The sequence below is a fragment of the Bombina bombina genome, chromosome 11 (assembly GCF_027579735.1).
Source record: "Bombina bombina isolate aBomBom1 chromosome 11, aBomBom1.pri, whole genome shotgun sequence".
Lineage (NCBI taxonomy): Eukaryota > Metazoa > Chordata > Amphibia > Anura > Bombinatoridae > Bombina > Bombina bombina.
In genome coordinates, this window is record NC_069509.1 from 156,952,121 (window position 1) to 156,976,914 (window position 24,794).

General features: G+C 35.0%; 1 protein-coding gene across 4 annotated transcripts in view; it reads right to left on the minus strand.

Annotated features, from left to right (window-relative positions):
* Positions 1-2,438: 2,438 nt before the first annotated feature.
* TSR3 (TSR3 ribosome maturation factor) overlaps positions 2,439-24,794 on the minus strand; it is a 36,252-nt gene continuing 13,896 nt past the window's right edge. For all 4 annotated transcript variants that reach the window (XM_053694949.1, XM_053694948.1, XM_053694946.1 and 1 more), the window contains 4 exons: positions 24,218-24,411; positions 18,402-18,575; positions 16,570-16,633; positions 2,439-3,277 (listed from right to left, as the gene is read on the minus strand). In XM_053694949.1, the coding sequence (XP_053550924.1) occupies positions 3,064-3,277; positions 16,570-16,633; positions 18,402-18,575; positions 24,218-24,411 (646 nt within the window). In that variant the 3' untranslated portion in view covers positions 2,439-3,063. The remainder of the gene's footprint in view (positions 3,278-16,569; positions 16,634-18,401; positions 18,576-24,217; positions 24,412-24,794) is intronic.

The following is a 24,794-nucleotide window of genomic DNA, read 5'->3' on the forward strand; positions in this document are numbered from 1 at the left end:
TGTATCCTCACTAACAATCCAAATGCACATCCCTAATATTGATCAGAAGCACTTAACTGACTGGAGCTATTTATGGTGTCTCCTAGCAACGCTTCAAAAGAAACACTATTCCTTTGCCTTCCTGTTGAGGCCTCCTCCTCCTTTTAAGGGCTAGGACAGGAAGTAAAGGAAACTGCAGAAATGAAGTTAAAAAAGGATTTAAAGATAAAATAATTTTTAAAATGACAAATGCATAATGCAATGATTTATTTTAAGTATAAGCCACTGCTTAGTGCTTTTTTTGTTACTAAAATAAAAAAGACTGTTTAAAATCCTTTTAAAGGAACAGGAAACCCCAAATTTTTCTTTCATGGTTTGGATAGAACATATAATTTTAAACAACTTTCCAATTTACCTTTTATCAAATTTACTTCATTCAGAAGGAACAGCATTGCACTACTGGCAGCTAGCTGAACACATCTAATTAGCCAATCACAAGATACAAATGTGTGCAGGCACCAATCAGCAGCAGCTCCCACTAGTGTATGATATGTGCATATTATATTTCAACAAGGGATACCAAAAGAACGAAGCACACTAGAAAATAAAAGTTAATTTAAAAGGGTCTTAAAAAGACATGCTCTATCTGAATCATGCAAGTTTAATTTTGACGTTACTATTACTTTAAGGATCTTATTATTTGCATATGTGTGATATATCAACACAATAGATTTATTAGCAGAAAATTCTTTATATTCAATAAAAAGGATTTTATATAAATACAGGATTTACAATTGATATATAAATTAATAAAAGGATATACACCAAAATTTCCGTTGAATAGAGTCTGTTTATATGTTAGCCTAATAAAAAAAATGATTACAGTGGCATGTATAGTTTTATACGTGTTTCAAATGGAATGTAAGGTTTTGTATTTCACATGAATAAGATTTATATTACAAGCTTTAATTGTAGTGTCTATTACGGTTATGTGGCAGAATAAAAGAAAAAACGAACGTAAAACCTGACTATACATATATATTCAAAACTGTGACGTGTATCTGCTCACTTCTGGTCTATATTGAACTAGTCATCTAGTGCCACAAAAAACAGACTCAATTGTATTTCTTCTCCTAAATAAAATGTGATTTAATATTTCTATGTATATTTTTATATCAGTCTTGATGTAACTTGAATGTAGCAAACGTCTAAAACATTATTGTTTCTTAACAGATGTAACTATGGCAAAGTACAGTACATTTTACATGTTTGATTAAAATGTTTTATATTTGTATTTTACATTTAATAAAATGTGAAACAACAAAAAGTTCCTATATCTATTTTGCGACACCATCGACTGAAGGAACAAACATATATACTATTAAGTGGACATTTCTGTGGTATATAGACTTTTATATAAAGGCAATAGGAATAATTGCTTACTGATTTTGACCAAGGAAAAAAGTACAATTGCAGTAAACGTTAACAGAATTAAATGTATTACTATAATGTACAAATACTATTTTTACTATCGCAGATATTTTTTTTTCCAACAAACTTTATTAAAAGTAGAAAAAAGATATTACAGCAATACAGGTAGCCCTCAGTTTACGCCGGGGATAGGTTCCAGAACGAATGGTTGTAAATCAAAACCATTGTAAATTGAAACCCAGTTTATAATGTAAGTCAATGGGAAGTGAGGGAGTTAGGTTCCAGGCCCCTCTCAAAATTGATATAAGTAACACCTAATACATTATTTTTAAAGCTTTGAAATTAAGACTTTAAATGCTAAACAGCATTATAAACCCAATTAAATAATCACACAACAGACTGTATCATCAAACTAAGTTTAATGAACAAAAACATTTTTTACTTTTTTCCGCATCTTAGATAATATTGGGTCTGCACCTATTTTATGCATTTCAATCTGGTCTGATTAAGCAGTTAGGCACCCTCACCTCAAGCAGCTGGACAGGAATATAAGAGAGAAGTGGCTGCTAGATCTTGTTGCTCGATAGCTCAGGTCTGTTCTGTGTACACGGATTTATTTCAGCCTGCTTATGTGCTTGCATATCTTTGCTGCAAAACAAGCGGACAGATCCACCTACTGGCTATTTTAATTAGTGCACTGCTTTTCAACAGCAGTCACATGACTGAAAAAAAGGTTGTTATTCTGAAACGGCGCAAAGAGAGAATAATGTCAGATTTATAAGGAAAATGCATTTACATTATCTGTTATTGTACATTAGTAATAAGAAGAATTTTGCAAACATTTAGGGCCACTTTGTGTACTTGGCTCCTTCCCCACACATCTGTGTGCGCTGCTCTATCTGAATAATAAAAGTTTTATTAGGACTACAATGTCCTTTAAAAGAAGGCTCATAGTGCAAGTGAGTTCACTTTCCTACACTATTTTAACACCCCCAAGTTAAATCGGTTTTAACATAAAACAACTCAACTTGACAATCAATAATTTAATTTATTTTCTGGGTGAAAAACTGACATTTGCAAATGAAATAATACAGGCAGCTGTCTTGCAATAGTAAGGTGCGCACTCTCTGCATAGTACTGACCACACAACATAAATGGTTTGCACAGTGACATCCCTTTACATTTAAAGGGATAGTAAAGTCAAAATTAAACGTTCATGATTCAGATAGAGCAGCAATTTTAAGTAACTTTCTAATTTACTCCTATTATCAATTTTTCTTCTTTCTCTTGGTATTTTTTTTTTTAAAAAAATCAGTAATGTAAGCTTAGGAGACGGCCCATTTTTAGTTCAGCACCTGGGTAGCGCTGGCTGATTGGTGTCTAAACGTAACCACCAATCAGCACGCGCTACCCAGGTGCTGAAACAAAAATGGGCTGGCTCCTAAGATTACATTCCAGCCTTTTCAAATAAAGATACCAAGAGAACAAAGAATAATTGATCATTAGTAAATTAGAAAGTTGCTTAAAATTGCTGCTCTATCTGAATCATGAAAGTTTAATTTTGACTTGAGTGTCCCTTTAATTTGACGAGGTGTGCACAAGCAATAATATGCACTTCCTTATGCTAATTCTGTGAGCTGCAGGTCAGACCCACTAATCTCTGAGTCGCTTTTTGACACCTTTCCAAATAACAGGTTTGGCGGCTGCCGCTTCGGCTTCCTCACTTTCCTCTCCTGATTCAGCTTCATTCTTTCCACTTTCTTTTTCATCTGTATTTTCTTCACCGTTTTCTTCTTCTTCTTCCTCCTCCTCTTCTGTCTCGTCATCATCGTCATCATCATCATCGTCATCATCATCGTGTCTCATTCTATTTGTAAGAAACCAGAGTCAATTTATACATAATTGTTACACAGATGCAAAACCAACAAAGATAAGAACTTTAATGTAACAATCTACTCCAAAAATGTTATTGTTTAAAAATTTAGATAATCCCTTTATTACCCATTCCCCAGTTTTGCATAACTAACACAGTTACATTAATACACTTTTTACCTCTGTAATTACCTTGTATCTAAGCCTCTGCAGACTGTCCCCTTCATGTCTTTTTACAGACTTGCCAATCAGTGCTGACTCATAAATAACTCCATGGGAGTGCGCACAGTGCGCACAATGTTATCTATAAGGCAGCTACCATTATAAAACTTAAAGGGACACTGAACCCAATTTTTTTCTTTCGTGATTCAGATAGAGCATGCAATTTTAAGCAACTTTCTAATTTACTCCTATTATTATTTTTTCTTCGTTCTCTTGCTATCTTTATTTGAAAAAGGCATCTTAACTATTTTTTTGGTTCAGTACCCTGGACATCACTTGTTTATTGGTCGGTTAAATTAATCTACCAATCAGCAAGAACAACCCAGGTTGTTCACCAAAAATGGGGCGGCATCTAAACTTACATTCTTGCTTTTCAAATATAGATACCAAGAGAATGAAGAAAATTTGATAATAGGAGTAAATTAGAAAGTTGCTTAAAATTGCTCTATCTGAATCACAAAAGAAAAAAAAATGGGTTCGGTGTCCCTTTAAGTTCTACTTTCACATGATTTTTGCAGTAACTGTCCTCTAATGAACATTTGCAAAAAACTGACTGGAGCATGTGTTTCCTAGCAACCACTCCAAAGAGAAAGCTCCTCCTTTCCCTTCCTGTAGAAACAGCCCTCACAGAAAAAGGTAAAGTCATTTTAAACTAGATAATAATACAAATTGCAATGATTTGTCAGGTGGGAGGCTAAACTCTACACTAAAGCCAACATTAACCCTACAAGCTACCTAATTAACCTCTTCACTGCTAGACATAATACACATGTGGTGTGTAGCAGCATTTAGCAGCCTTCTAATTACCAAAAAGCAACGCCAAAGCCATATATGTCTGCTATTTCTGAACAAAGGGGATCCCAGAGAAGCATTTACAACCATTTGTGCCATAATTGCACAAGCTGTTTGTAAATGATTTCAGTGAGAAACCGAAAATTGTGAAAAATGTTACGATTTTTTTTATTTGATCGCATTTGTCGGTGAAATGGTGGCATAAAATATACTAAAATAGGCCTAGATCAATACTTTTGGTTGTCTACTAATATATATATATATATATATATAGTTTTATTTATTTATAAAATATTTTACCAGGAAGGATACATTGAGATTTCTCTTGTTTTCAAGTATGTCCTGGGTCCACAAAACATTGCATTGATAAATATATTGATTGGTAAAAATGCTCAGGTCTTTTGGGGAAGTTTTTGTCTGAAATGCCCAGTCCTTAAGGCAGTGCTTTCCAAACTGTGTGTCGGGACACACTAGTGTGTCGGCAGCAGTGTGTAGGTGTGTCCCTGCTTCAGCACAATATTTTTTAAATTTAATTTTTTTTTTTTTTTTTGGTTTCTGACTTTCCGCCTGCTATGCATATCACATGGTTGACACGATTGATACCTAGTGGGTCACAGATCATCTTAACCAATTAACACAGCTCAGTGGGAACTGAAACTATTCCCATTGGCGGCTTTGGCGGCACATTGGCTCCTGACTGCACGTGTAGTCTCCTTAATTGGCTTGTGACTGCATGTGTAGTCAGTGAGTGGGACAGCAGTGTGTTTGCAGCGCGGGCAGTAGTCAGTAGGGCTCACGGAGCTCTAAGGGCGGCAGCTTAAACGCTGAGCTGAAGTCAGAGGTTTTTTTTGCAGCTAACTCCCAGTAGTGCATTGCTGTTCCTGCTCTTGATATATGGATAGGAAGTGGAAGCTTAAAAATGCTTGATGATGAAATGTGATTGTCTTTATCTAATATTCCACCAAATATTCAGAAATTGTGTTCATCCCATCAACCTCATACATCCCATTAAAATAGTAAGTAGCTATTGGTGTTATTAAACTTTTTTTTAATTCTTGCACATACATACTGTTACTTGTAAATACATATTATTATATAATTTATGTATGTGTCCGTATATTTTAAAACAAGTTAGTTTAACATCCTTTTTGCTAATACAACTGAATTAATTACCGTGTCGCGAAATGATGTAGGTCTAAAAAGTGTGTCACCAACATGAAAAGTTTGGAAAGCTCTGCCTTAAGGGGTTAAAGGGCCACAAAACCCACATTTTTTCTTTAATAATTCAGATAGAGCAACAATTTTAAGCAACTTTCTGATTTACTACTATTATCAATTTTTCTTCGTTCTCTTGCTATCTTTATTTTAAAAGCAGGAATATAAAGCTTAAGAGCCGGTCCATTTTTGGTTGAGAACCTGGGTTATGCTTGCTTATTGGTTTGTTAAATTTAGCCACCAATAAGAAAGACATTATCCTGGATGCTGAACATAAAATGGGCAAGCTCATAAGCTTTAAATTACTGCTTTTTAAACAAAGATAGCAAGAGAATGAAGAAACATTGATAGGAGTAAATTAGAAAGTTGCTTAAAACTGCATGCTCTATCTGAGTCATAAGAGAAAATGGGTTTAGTATCCCTTTAAAATAACTTGTTGTGTTAAAGAAACACTGAATCAAAAATAAACTTTTATGATTCAGTTAGGGTGTGCAACTTAAAAAAATTCTGTGGCACCATCTTCTACTGGGCATGTGCAAGAGTTCACAGTGTATACATATATGAGTCTGTGATTGGCTTATGGCTGTCACATTATACAGGGGGCATGGAAATGGAAAAAAAATTATATTTGTCAGAAAAAAAAAATCTATTGCTCATTTGAAATAAAGAGAAAGTTGTATTTTTATTACGTATCTGTTGATTAAACAATTCTAATGTATTTAATAGTTCTTTAAAATCTATATATAAACAAATCTTAAATATTTCAATTAGAAAGTAACATAAAATACTTAACTAATAGAAAACCAAATGGAATGTAGTTGAAATTGTGTGGTTTGTCAGAACAATTATCAGAAAAATTAAATAAATCACATATTTTACATGTTTAGGTATGTGTGTATGCAAAGATATATTAATATGCAGCTATTAAAATCAATTACATACAGTAGAATTACATAGCAAAAAAATGAATTCCATTTCCTCACTCTCTCTATATCATATGACCATCAGCGAATCATAGACTCATAAGTATAGCTCTTGCACATGCTCAGTAGGAATTGATGCCTCAGAAAGTGTGCATGTAACTATCATGTGACAACCATCAGCGAATCATAGACTCATACAGGTACACTAAGCTCTTGCACATGCTCAGTAGGAGCTGGTGCCTCGGAAAGTGTGCGTATAAAAAGACCATGGATTAAATTGGAAAGTTTTTAATTTGCATTCTCTTTTTGAATTGTATAAGTTTCATTTTTTACTTTAGTGTCTCTTTAAATAGTATTACTTGTTAATAACATAATTGCTTATTCTGATTTTGTTGCACTCTGATTAAGAAGTGCCGTTTAGACCTTCTAGTTCAGCTCTTCAAGGTTCCCTTACATAATTAAATGATCCCAATCTTATAATTATGGTATAAATAGCCACAAATATCCCTTTACTATTCATACAAGGCTCCAGCAAGTCTCTTATTCTATAAAACATTACTGACGTCCAACCTTGGTTGACTGACAAACACTGATATGAAAAGAAATATGTATTTGTCTATTATATCTTAGGGACAAGTGCCACCTTCTGCGGGAGAAATATGCTGACCTCTTCATCTTAGCTCATTAATAGACATTTTAATTAATCTGTAATTAGTATAATACAGCCATTTTTGAGAAAATGACCTTACTAGTTAAAGGGACATTAAATAAACCCACTTTTTTTCTTTCATAATTCAGATAGAGAATACCATTTTAAACAACTTTCTAATTTACTTCTATTGTCTAATTTGCTTCAATCTCTTTATATTCTTTCCTGAAAAGCATATCTAGATAGGCTCAGTAGATTCTGATTGGTGGCTGCACATAGATGCCTCATGTGATTGGCTCACCAATGTGCATTGCTATTTCTTTAACAAAGGATATCTAAAGATTGCAGCACATTAGATAATAGAAGTAAATTAGAAAGTTGTTTAAAATTGTATTCTCTATCTGAATCCTGAAAGAATTTTTTGGGGTTTAATGGCCCTTTAAGTTGAAGTTTTCCATAGTAGACTCACACACTCATATAGTGACACAGGGCAACACAACATATGGAGTCAACATGACAGACAGCAGATTACTAACTCAGGGTTGTCCGGCAAACATGATAAACTAGACCCGGATCTAATGAGATAAAAGACTGACCTGACTTAATAGAAGTCAGGATAACGGGGCGTAAGGAACAGGGGTAACCTAAGAGGCTCTATTTATTTACACTGAACCACAGAGAAGGATTTGAGTTTATAGATAGGTATAAAACAAACTCACGTTAAAAGTATGTTATAAACATCATTTATGCTATTACATTTGTATTTGAGTGTTATTTATATTTGATCACCTGAGCTAATCAATTTTGGTTTCTTAGACAATTGCTAGTTTTATTCATCACCATTTCGTTAGGGTTTAGAGTAATGATTAGCTTACCCAGTTGGTATGTTGAGAATTTGAAAACCAAGTGGTTTTTATTCGTCTTAAATTCACAAACTATTGCAAATAAAAAGAATTTAAAAAGCGGCTGAGCTCTTCTCTTTCTGTATACAATTTAGAAACTGTATTTATGAGTTCTAACCTGATAATTATTAAATCATTCTAGTGGTGCTGAATTGTATCAATTTTCTGTGTTCAAATATTGATTTGATTTTCAATTGATATTTATAAACAAATATTTTTGCTTATTACTCTGGCCTCAATTTAATTGATCTACAGAACTAGAAGGAATCAGGATGGATATAGCTTATCCTTTGCAAATGATATAATTCAGAGTGTTTTCTGTGTTGCTTTCATAACCCTAACACAAAGCTGGTAACAATTTCTATATGTATTAAATTGTATATACAGAATTATGCAGAGGTTCTACCAAATGTATTGTGTATACTTTGTGGGTACTAAATAATAAGAGCTGCCGTTTAATATATTATTGTTTTTAACAGATAATTATAAAATATAAAGGAAAACCGAAACGAAAATATGTATATATTAAAGTACAACTAAATAGATTATCTATAATCTCCATTCATTAACCAACACTATTAGAAAATTATATAGGGAAAAGATATCATAAAAATACAGAAGATCATCAGATGTTAAATGATCCAGGGTATACTGGAATAAATGTAATAAAATCCAGTGTCATATAGAAACATCAGTTTAGAATTTCTAATCTAAAATAATGCAATTGCGCCACCTACAGGTGAGATGAGTAATATTAAAGGCTATGAAATTGATTACTGAATAACAGAGTAGCGTTTTTTTACCTCCAATCACAGCGGAATTGAGTAACTTATAAAACACAATAGACCACTGGTTATCAAACCTGTCCTCAGACCTCCCTAGCAGGACAGATGTTGAGAATATCTGAACTGGAGAACAGGTGAAATAATCAGCTAATTAGTAAACATGGTTATTTTACCTGCTCTCACCCAAGGTAATCCTGAAAATCTGGCCTGTTGGGGAGGGCTGAGGACAGGTTTGAAAACCAGTGCAATAGACATAAGAGCCTGTGAAATTAATTAATACAAATTTGAGAAAAGCCAATGGTTGCCTCAGTTATGAAGCATTTTTTATAGCAGTGGTACAGACCAGAAGAAGCTCTTGTTTCTTAGTCTGCACTATACATCGTCAAGGCACCGTGAGGGTGCTCTGGTAATAATTTCTGAGGCATGTGGAACAACAGCCTCTGATTGGTTGTAACGTCTATCTTTTTAAACCTAAAAAAAAAAAAGTGTTTTGGAACTGCAGGCAGCCAATAGAAGTGCAAGAGAGTGCTCAGAGGTGCTTTAGAAAGTGCCAAAAATAAAAATGTATTAAAGGGATTCCGACATAGCATGTGATTTTAAACAACTTTCCAATTTACTACTATTATCAATTTTGCTTAGTTCTCTTGGTGTCCTTTGTTAAATATTAATCATAGTTGAGCTCAGGAGCTCACACTAATATCCAGGTTCAACAAGTAGGGATACTTAACCTAATCTGGGGGCCAGACCAAAGGAAAAACTGTTTTCCAGGAAGGAAACAAGATTTCCAAATATGTCCCAAGTATAACTAAAACAAATAATACTGTAAGAGGGGATGTTATTGGTGCAGGTAGTAACCAAATAATGCTGGAGCAGGTTTTTCCATTGGGTCAGGGCCTTCCGGAAGGGGGGGATGAATTTACAACAGATAAACCAAGAGAGATATCAGCTGAGAGGCAATCGAACAAACACCAAGTACAAATAAACAATACAATTAATTTGTCCTCCCTTACCAAAGTTCAAATTGAGGTGTTTTGGGTTGGGATTTGCACCCACTACCAATTTTGACCTATTTCAATCTATGATAGATCTCAATAGATTGGTGAGGAGTGTCACACTTAAACATTTTTGTACCACTCTTGATTCCACCCCTGCATCTACTAACCAGGGTTTGGTTAAACATCCTGAATTTCAGACCTTTGAGGAGAACTGTGACCTGGTGAGCTTACAATTTCTAGCCTCAGCGACCCAACCTAATGTGGGGGAAATTAATAGTGGCCATAAATTTTGCGATAAATCAAGATTTTATCCAATACACAGTAGGGGCCCCATAATTGAAACATTCTACAATAGGGTTGAAAGAGATCTCTCAACTCTGCACAATAACTTGGGACCTATAAAACAATCTTTCTATAAAACAAAAGGATGCCCTTAAGGCTCTACAAGACGAAAACTCTGTAGTCATACACCCGCTGATAAAGGCGGGACTATAGTGGTAATGAACCACTCAGATTATGTTTTGGAGGACCTACGTCAGCTTGAGAATCCTCATGATTATGAAATTCTTTCATGTAACCCTACTAATCGATTTAAAATGGAACTCAAAGATATTTTGGATGATGGTGTGGAACATGGATTTATCGATATGTCTACAGCACAATATTTGGATGTTCCCTTTCCAAAGATACCCATGTTCCACCATTTCCCTAAAGTTCATAAATCCCTCATTAACATCAAGGGGAGACCTATTGCTAGTGGGATTGATTCCCTCCTGGAGCGCCTTTCCCAATGGCTCGATGCCATACTTCAACCCTTAGTGAGGGACCTGTTGTCTTATACAAGAGACTCCAAACATATCCTGAATCTTGTTGATAAAGCGGTATGGGAAAAGTCTTATAGCTGGGTCACTATTGACGCGGTCTCTCTCTATTCCTCTATTCAGCATTCCAAGGGAGTTGAGTCTATAGGGTTTTTCCTGGCCATTTTTACCGAGTATACTGTTGAGTTTCAAGATTTCATTATCAGGATATTGGGATTTCTGCTCACGCATAACTTCTTTTGTTTTGAAGGTACCTATTATCTCCAAAGATGTGGTACGGCTATGGGGGCAAAATTTGCCCCCTCCTACTCGAATTTGTATCTCAGATGGTGGGAGCTCTACCACATCTTTTACGTTTCATTGATGACTTGCTGTTTATTTGGTCAGGTCCTGCTGAACTGGTTAAGACATTTGTTGAATGGCTTAATGTCAATGACAAAGGTCTTCGTTTCACGTTTGAACAAGATTCTACAAACATAAGCTTTTTAGACTTATGTTTACTGGGAGGCCAAGACGGTAAAATACACACTAAGGTGTTCTGTAAACCTATTTCAGGCAACTCATTGCTTCATGCGGAGATAGCTGTCATCCCAAGAATATTTCTTATGCTGTGGCTAAAGGCCAGTTTTCTTGATTGAAGAGGAACTGCAGTAGGGATTCAGACTATCTGCATAAGGCCAATGACTTAGAACAGAGACTAAGGGAACAAAAATATAACAAGAGTCACATCAAAGAAGCAAAGATCAAACTCCAAAAGATACCAAGGGAAAAGCTCCTAGAGGATAAGATTAATGGTGGTAACAGAGATACTTTTAAAGGAGTACATTTTGTGACCACATATAGTGCCCAATTTTCCCAAATATGCAGCATTGTGAAAAAACATTTCTCGTTGCTAGCAGCGGACGATCAACTCAGTACCACTGTCCAACAAGGCATAAGATGTACCTACAAAAAATGCCATACTCTGGGTAGCTTTCTCTCTCCTACTCAACTAAAACAACCTAAGGGATCAGAAAGCTCATGGCTGTCCCATACAGGTATGTTCCGTTGTGGGCATCGAAAATGTAAACCCTGTGATTATGTACAAATTTCAAATACCTTTTCGTCAGCTATCACAGGAAAAATATACAACATTACATCATGCCTTAATTGCACTCATACTTAAAGGATTACTTTCTGTTATAATTTTTAATCTAAACAACTAACATATTAAAGTTAATAAACATTAATTAAAACCTACTGACCTATATTTTCTCCAAAACGAAGTTTCATAACGTTCTAAAAGTTATATATCTTTTATTCGCCAATGATGTCACGTTATCCTGCCCACTATTTTCAGCACTGCATGTTCAAAATACTTAAACCAATAACTTTGTGTTTAAAGCGCCATTTTGAAACCTAGGTATTGTAAACGGATTGGTACAGAGCAAAGGATACCCACGGAGTGGGTTTGGAAAACAATTAAATTTGCAGACAAGATTTCTGATATACGGTAGAGATATGTTAATGAAATGCTATTGATAAAAAGCGTATTTGGGGTAGTTAGTTAGTAACAGGCATAGAAAATATTTACTTACAGTGGCCCTTTAAGTGATATATCTTATCACTTGTATTGAGTGCAATATTCAATACGTAGGACTCACCTCCAGGGATATTAACACACATATAAGGGAACACATCTCTACTATTAGTAAGGGGAAATCAACCACACCCCTGGTACAACATTTTGACACTTTTCATGATAGCAAATTGAACACCTTTAGGTGGATTGCCATCGAAAAGGTTGCATTACCTAAAAGAGAAGGAGATCTGGACAGTCTTTTGGCCAAGCGTGAATGATCTAGTATGCTTATATTTGTGGTGGCCCACATGTGTGGTCTTATATATATATATTATCCTCATATATATGGTGGTTTCTTTTCACTTGGTTATATTCCTGCTGCAATTCATCTTGCAGGGACACTTAGCTGTAGGTTTATATATATATATATATATATATATATATATATATATATATATATATATATATATATAATCACACATTGGCCAATTTTTATCCAGCGATATATTTAAATTGGGCCTCTTACTGCTCACATTTATAAACATACCTACAATATTAGGTTAGTCCTCTGATCTACTATATATACGGTATATCTAACTCTATATTTATTTATAGGTTTATATCTTTGCCTATTCCCATGTGGGGTTTAATCTTTACTTGGTCATGGGGACAACTTTGATCTGTAATCCTTGTATAGGAGTCTATATATTTATATGTATCATTTGGGGCATTTATATAGGTTCCTATGGGGACTGAACTGTTTCTTTATATATCCAATGGATTTTATTTATATTCTGTTCCAGCATATCCACATATGGCTTTTTATAATGGGCCCATCTTTTGGTAAATAAAATTTTGGTGCCTTAGGCACATATCTGTACATTATGTTATGTTCATCTATTTATGTTCTTATTATGATTGATTTGATACATATTGATCATGTATCGGTATGGATAGTCTATGTAACGTATTTATACTTGCATATATACCTTACATTATGTCTTTAATTATACTATCTTAACTATGTACTTTCCGTTATTATTTTTCTAATCATGTCAGTTCTAGTGTGCTCATTAATACCAATCATTTGCACAGGGTGAATATATATATATATATATATATATATATACATATATATATATACACACACACACACACACATACATATACACACATACATACATACATACATACATACATATACACACATACATACATACATACATACATACATATAGATGTGTTTCTTTAATTTAGGCATGATAGTGTTAAAGGCACAGGTGAATGCTTTTAAGGCATTTTTTTGTATTAATCGATATTATCCAATCAGGTAATAGTATACCTGTTTTAATCTCTGTTTGTGTAACAGCACCTTATGCTATGATTACGGCCTGAGGGCTGAAACAAGTCAGCACTGGTGTATCGTCTTTGTTCACCTATGTGCGCTTCCCACTTTTAATATTATATAATAAAGGACTTTTATTTCTACTACAAGGGCTCCACATCGTTCTTTCCGTGTCCATAGCCATCAGATTAAGTTGCAAAATCTGCTGTCAGAGTATCTGTAGCCTTATATGTCAGCTGTGTTTGCAACTATGTTTAAAATTGCTATAAACATTGTTGCAAACACATTTTCTTTCCAGATGGCTAAAGACACGTAAGCGCAATATTGCTCTCCACTCGTAATCTAGCCCTAAATACATTTTATAAGCATAGTACTGAGGTTAATCCTACCTCCCTCTAGTCATGGGTGCCGCCATGTTGAAATCTAGTTTTCACTACATTCTAGTGCTGATGGTGTTTGCACTTGTGCCGCAACTCTCCTTCAGATACCTGCAGTGTAACTCCGGTTCCAAAATGACAGCACCCATGATTAGAGGGAAAGTGCATGAAATGTATTTAGGGATTTTAATATCCCTTAAAGCGATGGTAAATCCTAGCGTTTGTGAAACGCTAGGATTTACCATTGGAACAAATAAAGGGGACTTTCATGCTTAAAGTTCCTTTATTTGTTTCAAGCATTTGCTGCACTGAGCTCCTCAGGCCGCCCACAGCAGAACGCTATTTTGCTGAGAGGTGACGTTTTCACCTCTTAGCCGATAGCCGTGTGGGCTATTCGGCTAGACTCCAGTTGGAATGCACGGCTATCAGCTAAGGGGTGGAAACGTCACCTCTCAGCAAAACAGCGTTCTGCCGTGGGTGGCCTGAGGAGCTCAGTGCAGCGAACGGTTGAAACAAATAAAGGAACTTTAAGCATGAAGTATTTTATATTTCATGACGGAAACTCCCCTTTATTTGTTCCGATGGTAAATCCTAGTGTTTCACAAATGATCGGATTTACCATCGCTTTAATTTTAAACTGCTCTCCAGTTACTTCTCTATAGCAGATGAACAAATTGTCATTAACAGACAATTCGGTACTTTTTCCATTAACTGACCTCCACTCTGTTGGTGAATACAGAATACCAGCAGATGGCGCTATAGAGTTTTGGTCCGTTAATTAAAAAGTACCCATGGGTGAAGAAATTTACCCAACTCCACTATCTTTTTTGCCTTTGCCAGTGGGGTTCAAGAGGGGCAAAGGATAAGAGCAGCAAGAACAATGCGGGGAAAGAGAATCAAGCACCCAAGAGGGAAGTTATACTTCTGAAAAAAAAATTGTACTTTTCCATTAACAGATGAAAACTCTATAGCACCATCTGCTGGCATTTTGTATACTCCAACAAAGTGGCTGTGAGTTAATGGAAAAGTAACACAAATTCCTGACAACCCGATGACTGAATGTCATACAAAACAAGAGTAAAAAAAAAAATTCTATAAAAAATAATCCAAAACATTTTTTTTGTCTATGAACTTCTATTAAACCCTTTGTTAAATTCAGCTCCACAGCTACAATGCACTACTGGGAGCTAGCTGAACACATGTGGTGAGCCAGTAACAAGAGGAAACACATAAGGTAATGAGCACAGCACCTAGTTTCCTTAATGTTGATCACAAGTCGTGGGCACGTTGCACTGGGTGTCTGCTCATCCTTCAAATGTAGACAAATATTGATTGCAACAGCTCTACTTCATTAAAAATGGACCAAATGTCCCTTTATTCAGGTATCATAAAGCACAATACAGCAATGTTTTGGGCTATGACAAGCCCTTAATCATACTAAACAAACAGAGACACAATCTTCTTTTTAAAGCCCTGTTACAAATGACTATCAAAAACAGCCGTTTCCAACATTCACTAAAAGTTATTATATCACCATCTTGTCGTCATATTTAAGATGACACATTTTATTCATAGAAGTCATAACACTTTATATATTATAGACCTTATGCAACTACAGTTTACATTTTGTTACAAATAGAAAAATTATTACAAAATATTTTTTTATTATTAAAAAAAGAAAAACAAACTAAATCCATAAAAACAAATGTAAATCAAAATCTCTATTCAGTCCTTTAGGATTCAAAGGTTCTAGTTTTTTTAATCTACCAAACCTCTTTCTTTTTAAGAATCAACTCCTCTTCTAAGATCAGGAACATGATCTATAATTTGAAAACATAGTTGACTCACATTGGGCATTAAAAAGACAATTGTGTCACTGTTTGTAAAGCATGATTAAGAGCTTGTCACAGCCCGAAATTTTTGTGGTATTATGCATTATGATACCTGAATAAAGTGACTTTTGTTCCATTTTTAATTAAGTATTGTGCTGCAATCGATATTTGAGCCAATAACAAGACCCATATATGGGTAGACATCAATCCCCAGCTAGCTCCCAATAGTGCATTGCCAAAAACAAAGTAAATTTGCTAACAGAAGTTAATTAAATGGTCTCTGAGCAATGGAAGCTTAAGTTTGACTTTCAGGTGCCTTTAAATTTAATCTTTTATTATAATGACTACTTCTTGCGTAAACAACTACCACTCCCTGCATTTATAGCACCATCTTCCGAAAAGGATTTAGACATTTTCAAATAGGGGTTAGATTCTAATAATATTATTATTGTAGAAAGGTCAAAACTGCAACATGCATGGGTTTATTTACTTTTTTTTTTTTTTTAAATGCTTCTAGTAAACGTTATTACCATTTTTCAGCGGCATACACACATATGCATATACATCTGTGAAGGCTTGTGCACCAACATTCAACCTCAGATAGCTGGCGGTGGTGTGTATTACTGAATTAGTGTCATATAAGCCATTACTGAGAAGGTGTAGTGTTTGAATATTGGTGCGCGGGCCCTCACAGCATATGTGCATATGTCACTGAAAACAGTAATAACATTTACAAATAGCATTTTTGGTAATGGAAGTATATTGAAAAAAATGTTTCTATTTAAGACTGAAATGCCCACATGCAGATTTCAATTTTGACCTTTTAATCACATTAATTATTATCTAATTAATTCTAACAAATAATTACCCATTTGATCTGATGTCTCTGTTAAGATTGGAAAATTCTCTTCCAGATTCAACATCAAAAGGATCTAAAACGTACAAGACAGAATACATAAGTTATTGCAAAATAAAGTCCAAAGCATGAAGTTACTGCTGGGAGTATAATGAGTGGTGGATGAGATTAATACAGTAAGGTAGGGTGAATATATCTCAGGTACTGTAATGCTGAGGAATGTCGTTCTTCTCACTAACATAAAAAGGTATGGAGTGTATAGTCCAGGAATCAGAACCCTCACTCTACAAAATGATGCAAAGTGATCGCTTGATCAGTACAGGCAAGAAAGGGACACAAATGTGCAAAAATAGAAAATGTTCTGTTAATTAGAGCATTTTAATATTGCACTATTGCTTGCATATGTTTATGTCCTGTAAAACGGGTTAAACGCATAGTTAAACAGCGCAAAAGCAGCAATGCACTTCTGGGATCAAGCTGAACACATTTTGCGAGCCAATGAAAGTCAAATAAATCTTTCATGATTCAGATAGATCATGCAATTTTAAGCAACTTTTAAATTTACTTCTACTGTCAAATTTCCTTTGGACTTTGGTATCCAATGTTGAAAAACATACCCAGGTAGATTCAAGAGTATAAATGTGATACTGGGAGCTAGCTAGTGATTGGGGGCAACACAAAAACATATGCCTCTTGTCGTTGGCACAACAGACATGCTCAGCTAGCTCCCAGCAATGCATTGATTATCTGGAACTAAATTTAACTATGTGTTCAACCCTGTGTTTTACAAGAATTAAGCACACAGTTATATGCAAGCAATAGTGCAATAATAAAATGTTGTAATACATTAAATCAGGGCTTGACAAATCTAGGAGACAGCCCATAAATTTAGAAACTTTTAAGAAACATGATATAAATACTTACAGGAAGAAAAACCCTTTATCCAAACTGCTTGAGACAGGAAAAGATTTGGATTTCGGAATAGTTTGGATATGTAAAATGGGACAGTTTGGAGAGGGGATGGAACCAAATGTAAGCAACAATATTTTATGCCATTTAGGCATATTTACATGTTATAATACAGCTAATACATGTAACCTAGAGGTAGTTTTATATCATTTTAATACTTCAGTAAACATAGCACTATCAGAAAGACAGTACTGTAATCAGAAAGCTAATATTTGTTATTTTAAATGTATATAGACTATTATTTGCATTTTAGAATACAAAAAAACAAACCAAAGACACAAGCAGAGAAGATAATTACTTACAAGGAGAATAGTAATTTTTTATAATTTTTTTTTTTTTTTAAATATTCATTAAAAAGTTTGGATTTCAGAATTCTAGATTTGGGGATTTGTGTACACACACACACATACACATACATACACATATATATATATATATATATATTATATATATATATATATATATATATATTATATTTATATTATTCATAGACAAGTATGTATATATCTACATTGTGTGTATACATTGTGTGTATGCACCAAGCTAAATTTTAGGTGTGGCAAGTAGTAGCAAGCAAGGGGGGGGGAGAGAGACACAACCAGGTTCCAAGGTTCCAGTGGCTCCCAGACGCCTGTGTTTGTCGAGCACTAAATTAAATCATTTTCATTTTGCACTTTTATGTCCATTTAAAGCATGATTGCCTATGAACCATTTAATACAGTATGGAATACTCATTTAAAATGTAAATGTATATTTACCACTATACCCCACTGATGAAGAAATATAATGGATAACAAGACATAAATAAATAATGGATTAAAAGAGAGCAAAAGGATTCGCCCCAATCGCCCCAGCGTTGCCATTTCTGTCATTACCTATTTCCTCTGTCTCTTGATCATTGGATCCAGCTAGATAGTCACTCTCTACCTTCTTTACTTCTTCTACACTTTGGCAGGTGCTGTACTTCTCAAGCAGCTCCTTGTTTAAATCAAGAAAAACTTTGCCCCATTTAAATTTTCTCAGAAGAATAGTTGCAAGTTCCGGGAACCCTTAGAAGAAAAAAAAAGTATGGAAACAGTGTTAAAGGGACATAAAACACAAATATATTAATTTTTTTTTCATGATTCAGATAGTGCATATATTTTTAAACAACTTTCCAATTTACATCTATTATCAATTTTTCTTAATTCTCTTAGTAGCCTTTGTTAAAGCAGTAATCTACTGCGGGGAGCTAGTTAAACACATCAATAAACCAATGACAAGAGGCATATATGTGCAGCCCCCAATCATCATCATCTAGCTCCCAGTTCCTGGACCTACCTAGGTGTGCTTTTCAGCAAATGATACCAAGAGATCTAAACAAATTAGATAATAGAAGTAAACCAGAAAGTTGTTTAATATTGCACTTTCTATCTGAATTATGAAGGAAACATTTTAGGTTTCATATCCATTTAACAGCATGTGATATGTTAAAGGGATACAGATGACTCAGATAGAGCGTAACATTAAAAAAAAAAAAAAACTAAAAACTTCCAAATAACTTCTTTTTACAAATGTAACCCTTTCTTTCTGTTGTAACTTGGGTCTGTCTATTCCATAAGCACATACAGAGGTAGGTTTAGGAAAGTGCATGTGTTTTGCACACTAAACAAATAGAGTAGAATACAGCACCTTCCTGTGTGAGTGCACGCTGTAACTAGGACGCTGCAAAATCCTCCAATACTGAAAACACTAATGTCCAGCAGCACCTCTTAGGTTAAAATGACCTTTATTTCACCAAAGGGTCACAACATATAAAACAAGCAACGTTTCGGAAATTTCAATCCTTAGTCATGCCTGATCAGTAACAGGAAATGCTACAATTTATACACCTGTGACAATAGTAACAACCAATCCTGGATACATTGCTCACTAGTTCCCCCTAGTGTACAGGTGAGAAAAACATGCTTATACTAAATTTATACAAAAATTTAAAAGTATACTCAAATACTATTTAAATATGCTATTCATTGTACAAAATACAAAACAATAATAAAGAGCCTAACTCATAAAAACTGATCGAATACATATACAAAATGAACACAGAGCTGCAATACAATGTCACAGAAACACAGATAAATCCAATTCCTTATTCATACCTAGCGGTTGCATACTATCTAGTTTATGGTTCCAAAAGGCCTCTTTTCTTTTGAGGAGATTCTCTCTATCCTCTCCCCTACGTGGACAGGGTATATGGTCTATGACCTGGAATCGTAACTGACTTATATTATGCCCATATTTTAAAAAATGAGCAGAGACTGGGCTTCCTTATTTCTACATCTTATATTGCTCTTGTGTTCATTGATCCTGTCTCTAACCTTACGGGTGGTCTATCCGATGTAAATGACCCCACATGGACACTTGATCAAATAACAGCATATATGATATTACAAGTAAAAAAGCCCTTCATTTCAAATTGTTTACCAGTTAAAGGATGTATGAATTGTAACCCCTTAATGGTGGAATTGCAGTTACCGCAATTGAGGCATGGGAAAATCCCCTTACTCTTACATGTTAAATAGCTTTGTTTGCCTTTTAGACTCCCCACATCCGTATGCACTAGCTCTCCCTGAGGTTTTTCCTTCGCCTATAAGCTGTTCTAGGTATGGTCATAAATTCCTCCACTTCTGGATGACATGATTGGAGAGTTGACCAGTGTTTTTTCACTATATTTGAAATTTATTTATTGTATTCACTGTGATCCATAACCAATGTCAACCTTTTCTCTTTCCTCTTATTTTTTATTTTCCCTTTCTTCTGGAAATCCTTACTAATTTCAGATTGACTCACCACTTTCATTAATTCATCTTTTAAAAGACCAGCAGGATAACCCCTACTAAGACATTTATTAGTCATTTCTTTTAATCTGAAGGTCAAATTCTCTTGTTCTGTTACTATCCTTTCTACCCTCATGTATTGACTTCTAGGAAGGGATCGTACTGTATTATTTGGATGGAAACTCTTATAGGGTAACAAACTATTTTTGTCGGTGGGCTTCACGCACAAATCCGTACAGAGCCTAACATCCTTCATGTATACAGTAGTATCCAAAAAGCTGATTCTTTTCTCGCTGGCCGTAAGTGTAAATTATTACGTTTTGTATTATGTACAATGAATAGCATATTTTAATAGTATTTGAGTATACTTTTACATTTTTGTATAAATTTAGTATAAGCATGTTTTCTTACCTGTACACTAGGGGGAACTAGTTTTGCACACTATAGGCACCTGTGTTTGCAACAATGATATATGTATTGTGTTGAGGACATGTGTCAGTAAGCTTCTTTCCAATAGAGCCAGTTTCAACAAGATACCAAGCAAAATGCGTACATTTTATAATAAACTGGAAGAATTATTTATTGTTTAACAATAATATGCTCTGTTTGAATCAGGAACGTTTAGTTTTCGCTTGCACTCTCTTTAAAGAAATATTAAAGGAACATAAAAGTGAAAATTAAGGTTTTGTAGTTAATATGCTTTTTCAATAAATGATACCAGTAGAAGAAAGTGTGTTTGATAATAAAAGTTAAATTGCAAAGAATATTAAAATTGCAAGTGAAAACAATCTATACCATAATAAGCATGAAAACTTTAAGTATCCATTATAAATACATCAAGGAGGAGGGGAATAAAGCAAATTGCAAGCAATGATAAAAATGGATAAGGATCAAACCCCCTATTGAGCCCTTTTATATACAGTGTCTAAACTCCAGATCCATTTTGCTTCTTTGTATAAAATGTCTTCATGTCTATTCCCTCCTCTAGGATTCTTATATGCCTTGTCTATTACCATAAAGCATAGCGGATTTGTTTGATGAGCAGGTATTGGCAAACGTGACATTTTGGGATTTCTAAAAGTGAATTTGTGTTGTCCTATCCTATATTTTCTGGGTTGTCTTGCCCTTATATAAGAGCTCACATGTGCATTTAAGCTTGTATACCACATGTGTAATCACTATATACATTATTTGTTTAGAAGTAAATATCTCAAGGGTTTCTACTAATATGCAGTTATAAACTGCCTTTAGGTGGAATCACCAACCTATCAGATCAGAACATATATTGCCCTTGCCAAACTTGCCCAAAAATTATGGTAAAGTGCCCCTAAGACCTGCCCTAGAGAGAGGTGTGGTCTAGTGAAGTACAGCCCTTTAATGTCAATGACCAACACTTTGTACTTGTAATTTACACTGAGCACCTAGGACTAGTGATCACATTCCCTTTGCTTTCCTCCCCTTCAGCTGCCTGTGCATGGCACAGGGGCAAGTAGGCAGTTTAACACAGATGGGTGTCAGGACACTGGACACAAGTAAGGGAACAAATCAAGGGATTAAGTCACCACTATGATAGTCAATTAAGGGTATGAATTAATGTTTTGTGTGTTACTGGCAACAATATATTAACCCCTTAGTGACCAGACCACTTTTCCATTTGTTGACCGTTTGGGACCAGGGCTATTTTTACATTTCTGCAGTGTTTGTGTTTAGCTGTAATTTACCTCTTACTCATTTACTGTACCCACATATATTATATACCGTTTGTGTCACCATTAAATGGACTTTCTAAAGATACCATTATTTTTAGCATATCTTATAATTTACTATAACAATTTTTATAAAATATGATGAAAAAATGGAAAAAAACACACTTTTTCTAACTTTGACCCCCAAAATCTGTTACACATCTACAACCACCAAAAAACACCCATTCTAAATAGTTTCTAAATTTTGTCCTGAGTTTAGAAATACTAAATGTTTACATGTTCTTTGCTTTTTTTTCAAGTTATAGGGCTATATGTACAAGTAGCACTTTGCTATTTCAAAACCATTTTTTTTTTTTCAAAATTAGCGCTAGTTACATTGGAACACTGATATCTGTCAGGAATCACTGAATATCCCTTGACATGTATATATATTTTTTTTAGTGGACAACCCAAAGTATTTATCTAGGCCCATTTTGGTATATTTCATGCCACCATTTCACCGCCATATGCAATCAAATAAAAATAAAAAATTGTTAACTTTTTCACAAACTTTAGGTTTCTCACTGAAATTATTTACAAACAGTTAGGGCAATCATGGCACAAATGTTTGTATATGCTTCTCTGGGATCCCCTTTGTTCAGAAACAGCAGACATACAGTATATGGCTTTGGCATTGCTTTTTGGTAATTAGAAGGCCGCAAAATGCCGCTGCGCACCACCTTTGTATTATGCCAGCAGTTAAAGGGTTAATTAGGTAGCTTGCAAGATTAATTTTAGCTTTAGGGTAGAGATCAGCCTCCCATCTGACACACTCCACCCCCTGATCCCTCCCTAAACCACTCAAACAGCTCCCTTCCCTCCCCCACAATTGTCACCGCCATCTTAAGTACTGGCAGAAACTCTGCCAGTACTAAAATAAAAGGCTTTTTTTTTTTTTTACATTTTTATTTTTTTTAGTTATTCTGCAGTGTTGGATCCCCCTTAGCCCCCAACCTCCCTGATCCCCCCAAAAAAAGCTCTTTAGCCAGTACCCAGTTTGCTGAAAAAAACCCCTGTATTTTTACCAATTTTTTTATCTTAAAAATAAATTTTCTGTAGTGTAGCTGCCCCCCCCCTCCCCATTCCAGATCCCTTGCCAAATATCAATTTCCCCTCTCCCACTCCCTCCGTCTCATACATGACTTGCCACAAACATACTTTACCGGTAAATGATGCCGCACACAGGATCCGGATGTCAACCACTGATGGGCCGCCCACCCGCCTCCCTGCTGCTGCTCCCACCCACCAACGATCGGCACCATTGATGGCCGATACAGAGTGGCCCTCTCTGCATCGGTGTGTAAAAAAAGAGTATTGCAGTGATGCCTCAATATCGAGGCATCGCTGCAATACCCTGAGAGCAGCTGGAAGCGATAGCAATCGCTTCCAGCGCTCATTTTCAAAGAGGACGTACCAGGTACGTCCATTGTCATTAACTGACAGATTTTGCAGGACGTACCTGGTTTGTCCTCTGTCATTAAAAGGGTTAAATCATTGCTGTGCATCACTGGCAATCAAGGGGCTGTGTCAAAGAATCTTTTTAAGGGCATGATATTCAAAACCTCACCAACATGGAGATAAATCACACAAAATCTTTGGGATTTTTTTAGACCTTGTATTGTAATGTAGGAGTCTCTGTTTCACATAAAGAACACTACATAGCAATATAAACATTTCTCAGGATAAAATTTGTGTTTTTTAAAAAAAAAAAAAAATTAAAGGGCCATGCCGTACCAACAAGACTTCTTAGAATACCCATCTGAGCGGCAAGGTTTTGAATATCAGGCATTAAGAATCTAATAAATACACAAAAACATAATTGACTCTGTTGACTGCTAAAACCAAACGCAGCAGTGATTTAACCCTACCATTGCCTGAAACATGTACAACAGTAGCAAAATAGCTGTTTTTGATGCTCCATTCTCAGACTATGCTAGGGAACGTTTATTTTACCGATTAGCAGAGCTAATATTTTTAGGGTCAATGGCATCCGGTATACGTCATGCCATAATGTTTTTTTAAGTACATGTATAAGTAATTACAAATACACATATACAAAATGTATATAAATAGAGATTACATACAGATAATGAGCAATAATAAAATAATTAACTGTTCTACTATACTTACCTACGATACAGAAAGTTGCAGCAAAAGCTTCCACACAGGACAACTTGCACGGGCGGCCATAATTCACAGGATTTGCAGCTACAAGAAAGGGCAGAAGACGAGGGTGACCTCCCTTCATTTTGTCAAAAGGTGTCTCCTCCAGTTTAGCCCAAGAACAGTCTATAACTGCCACACCGTTGTCTGCTACAATCTGTCTGAGGAAAAATGACATTGCAGTATAAAAGAGCACGTATCTATGCAAGTTTAAGCAAACACATTCACACTGTATGGTCTGTCCTGAAACAGAGGAGGTGAGAAATGTATATGAAACTTAGGAGCTATTCAGAATATTAAATGGGCAGACACAAAAGTATTTTTCTAAAAAAAGATTAAGATCAAAATAAGTGGGCACCGCTATTTTAAGATTGGCTGATGCACAGTAATTTATTGTACTAATGTGCTGCCTACTTTTATGGGTGGTCGTTGCCACTTGTTTTATGATAAATTTTAACTAGATTTTTCACTATTTAGAAGCTTTGTTTTCTACTCAAAGTAGGTATATTTTATTAGATTCATATTTTCAATTTTTATAATGTAT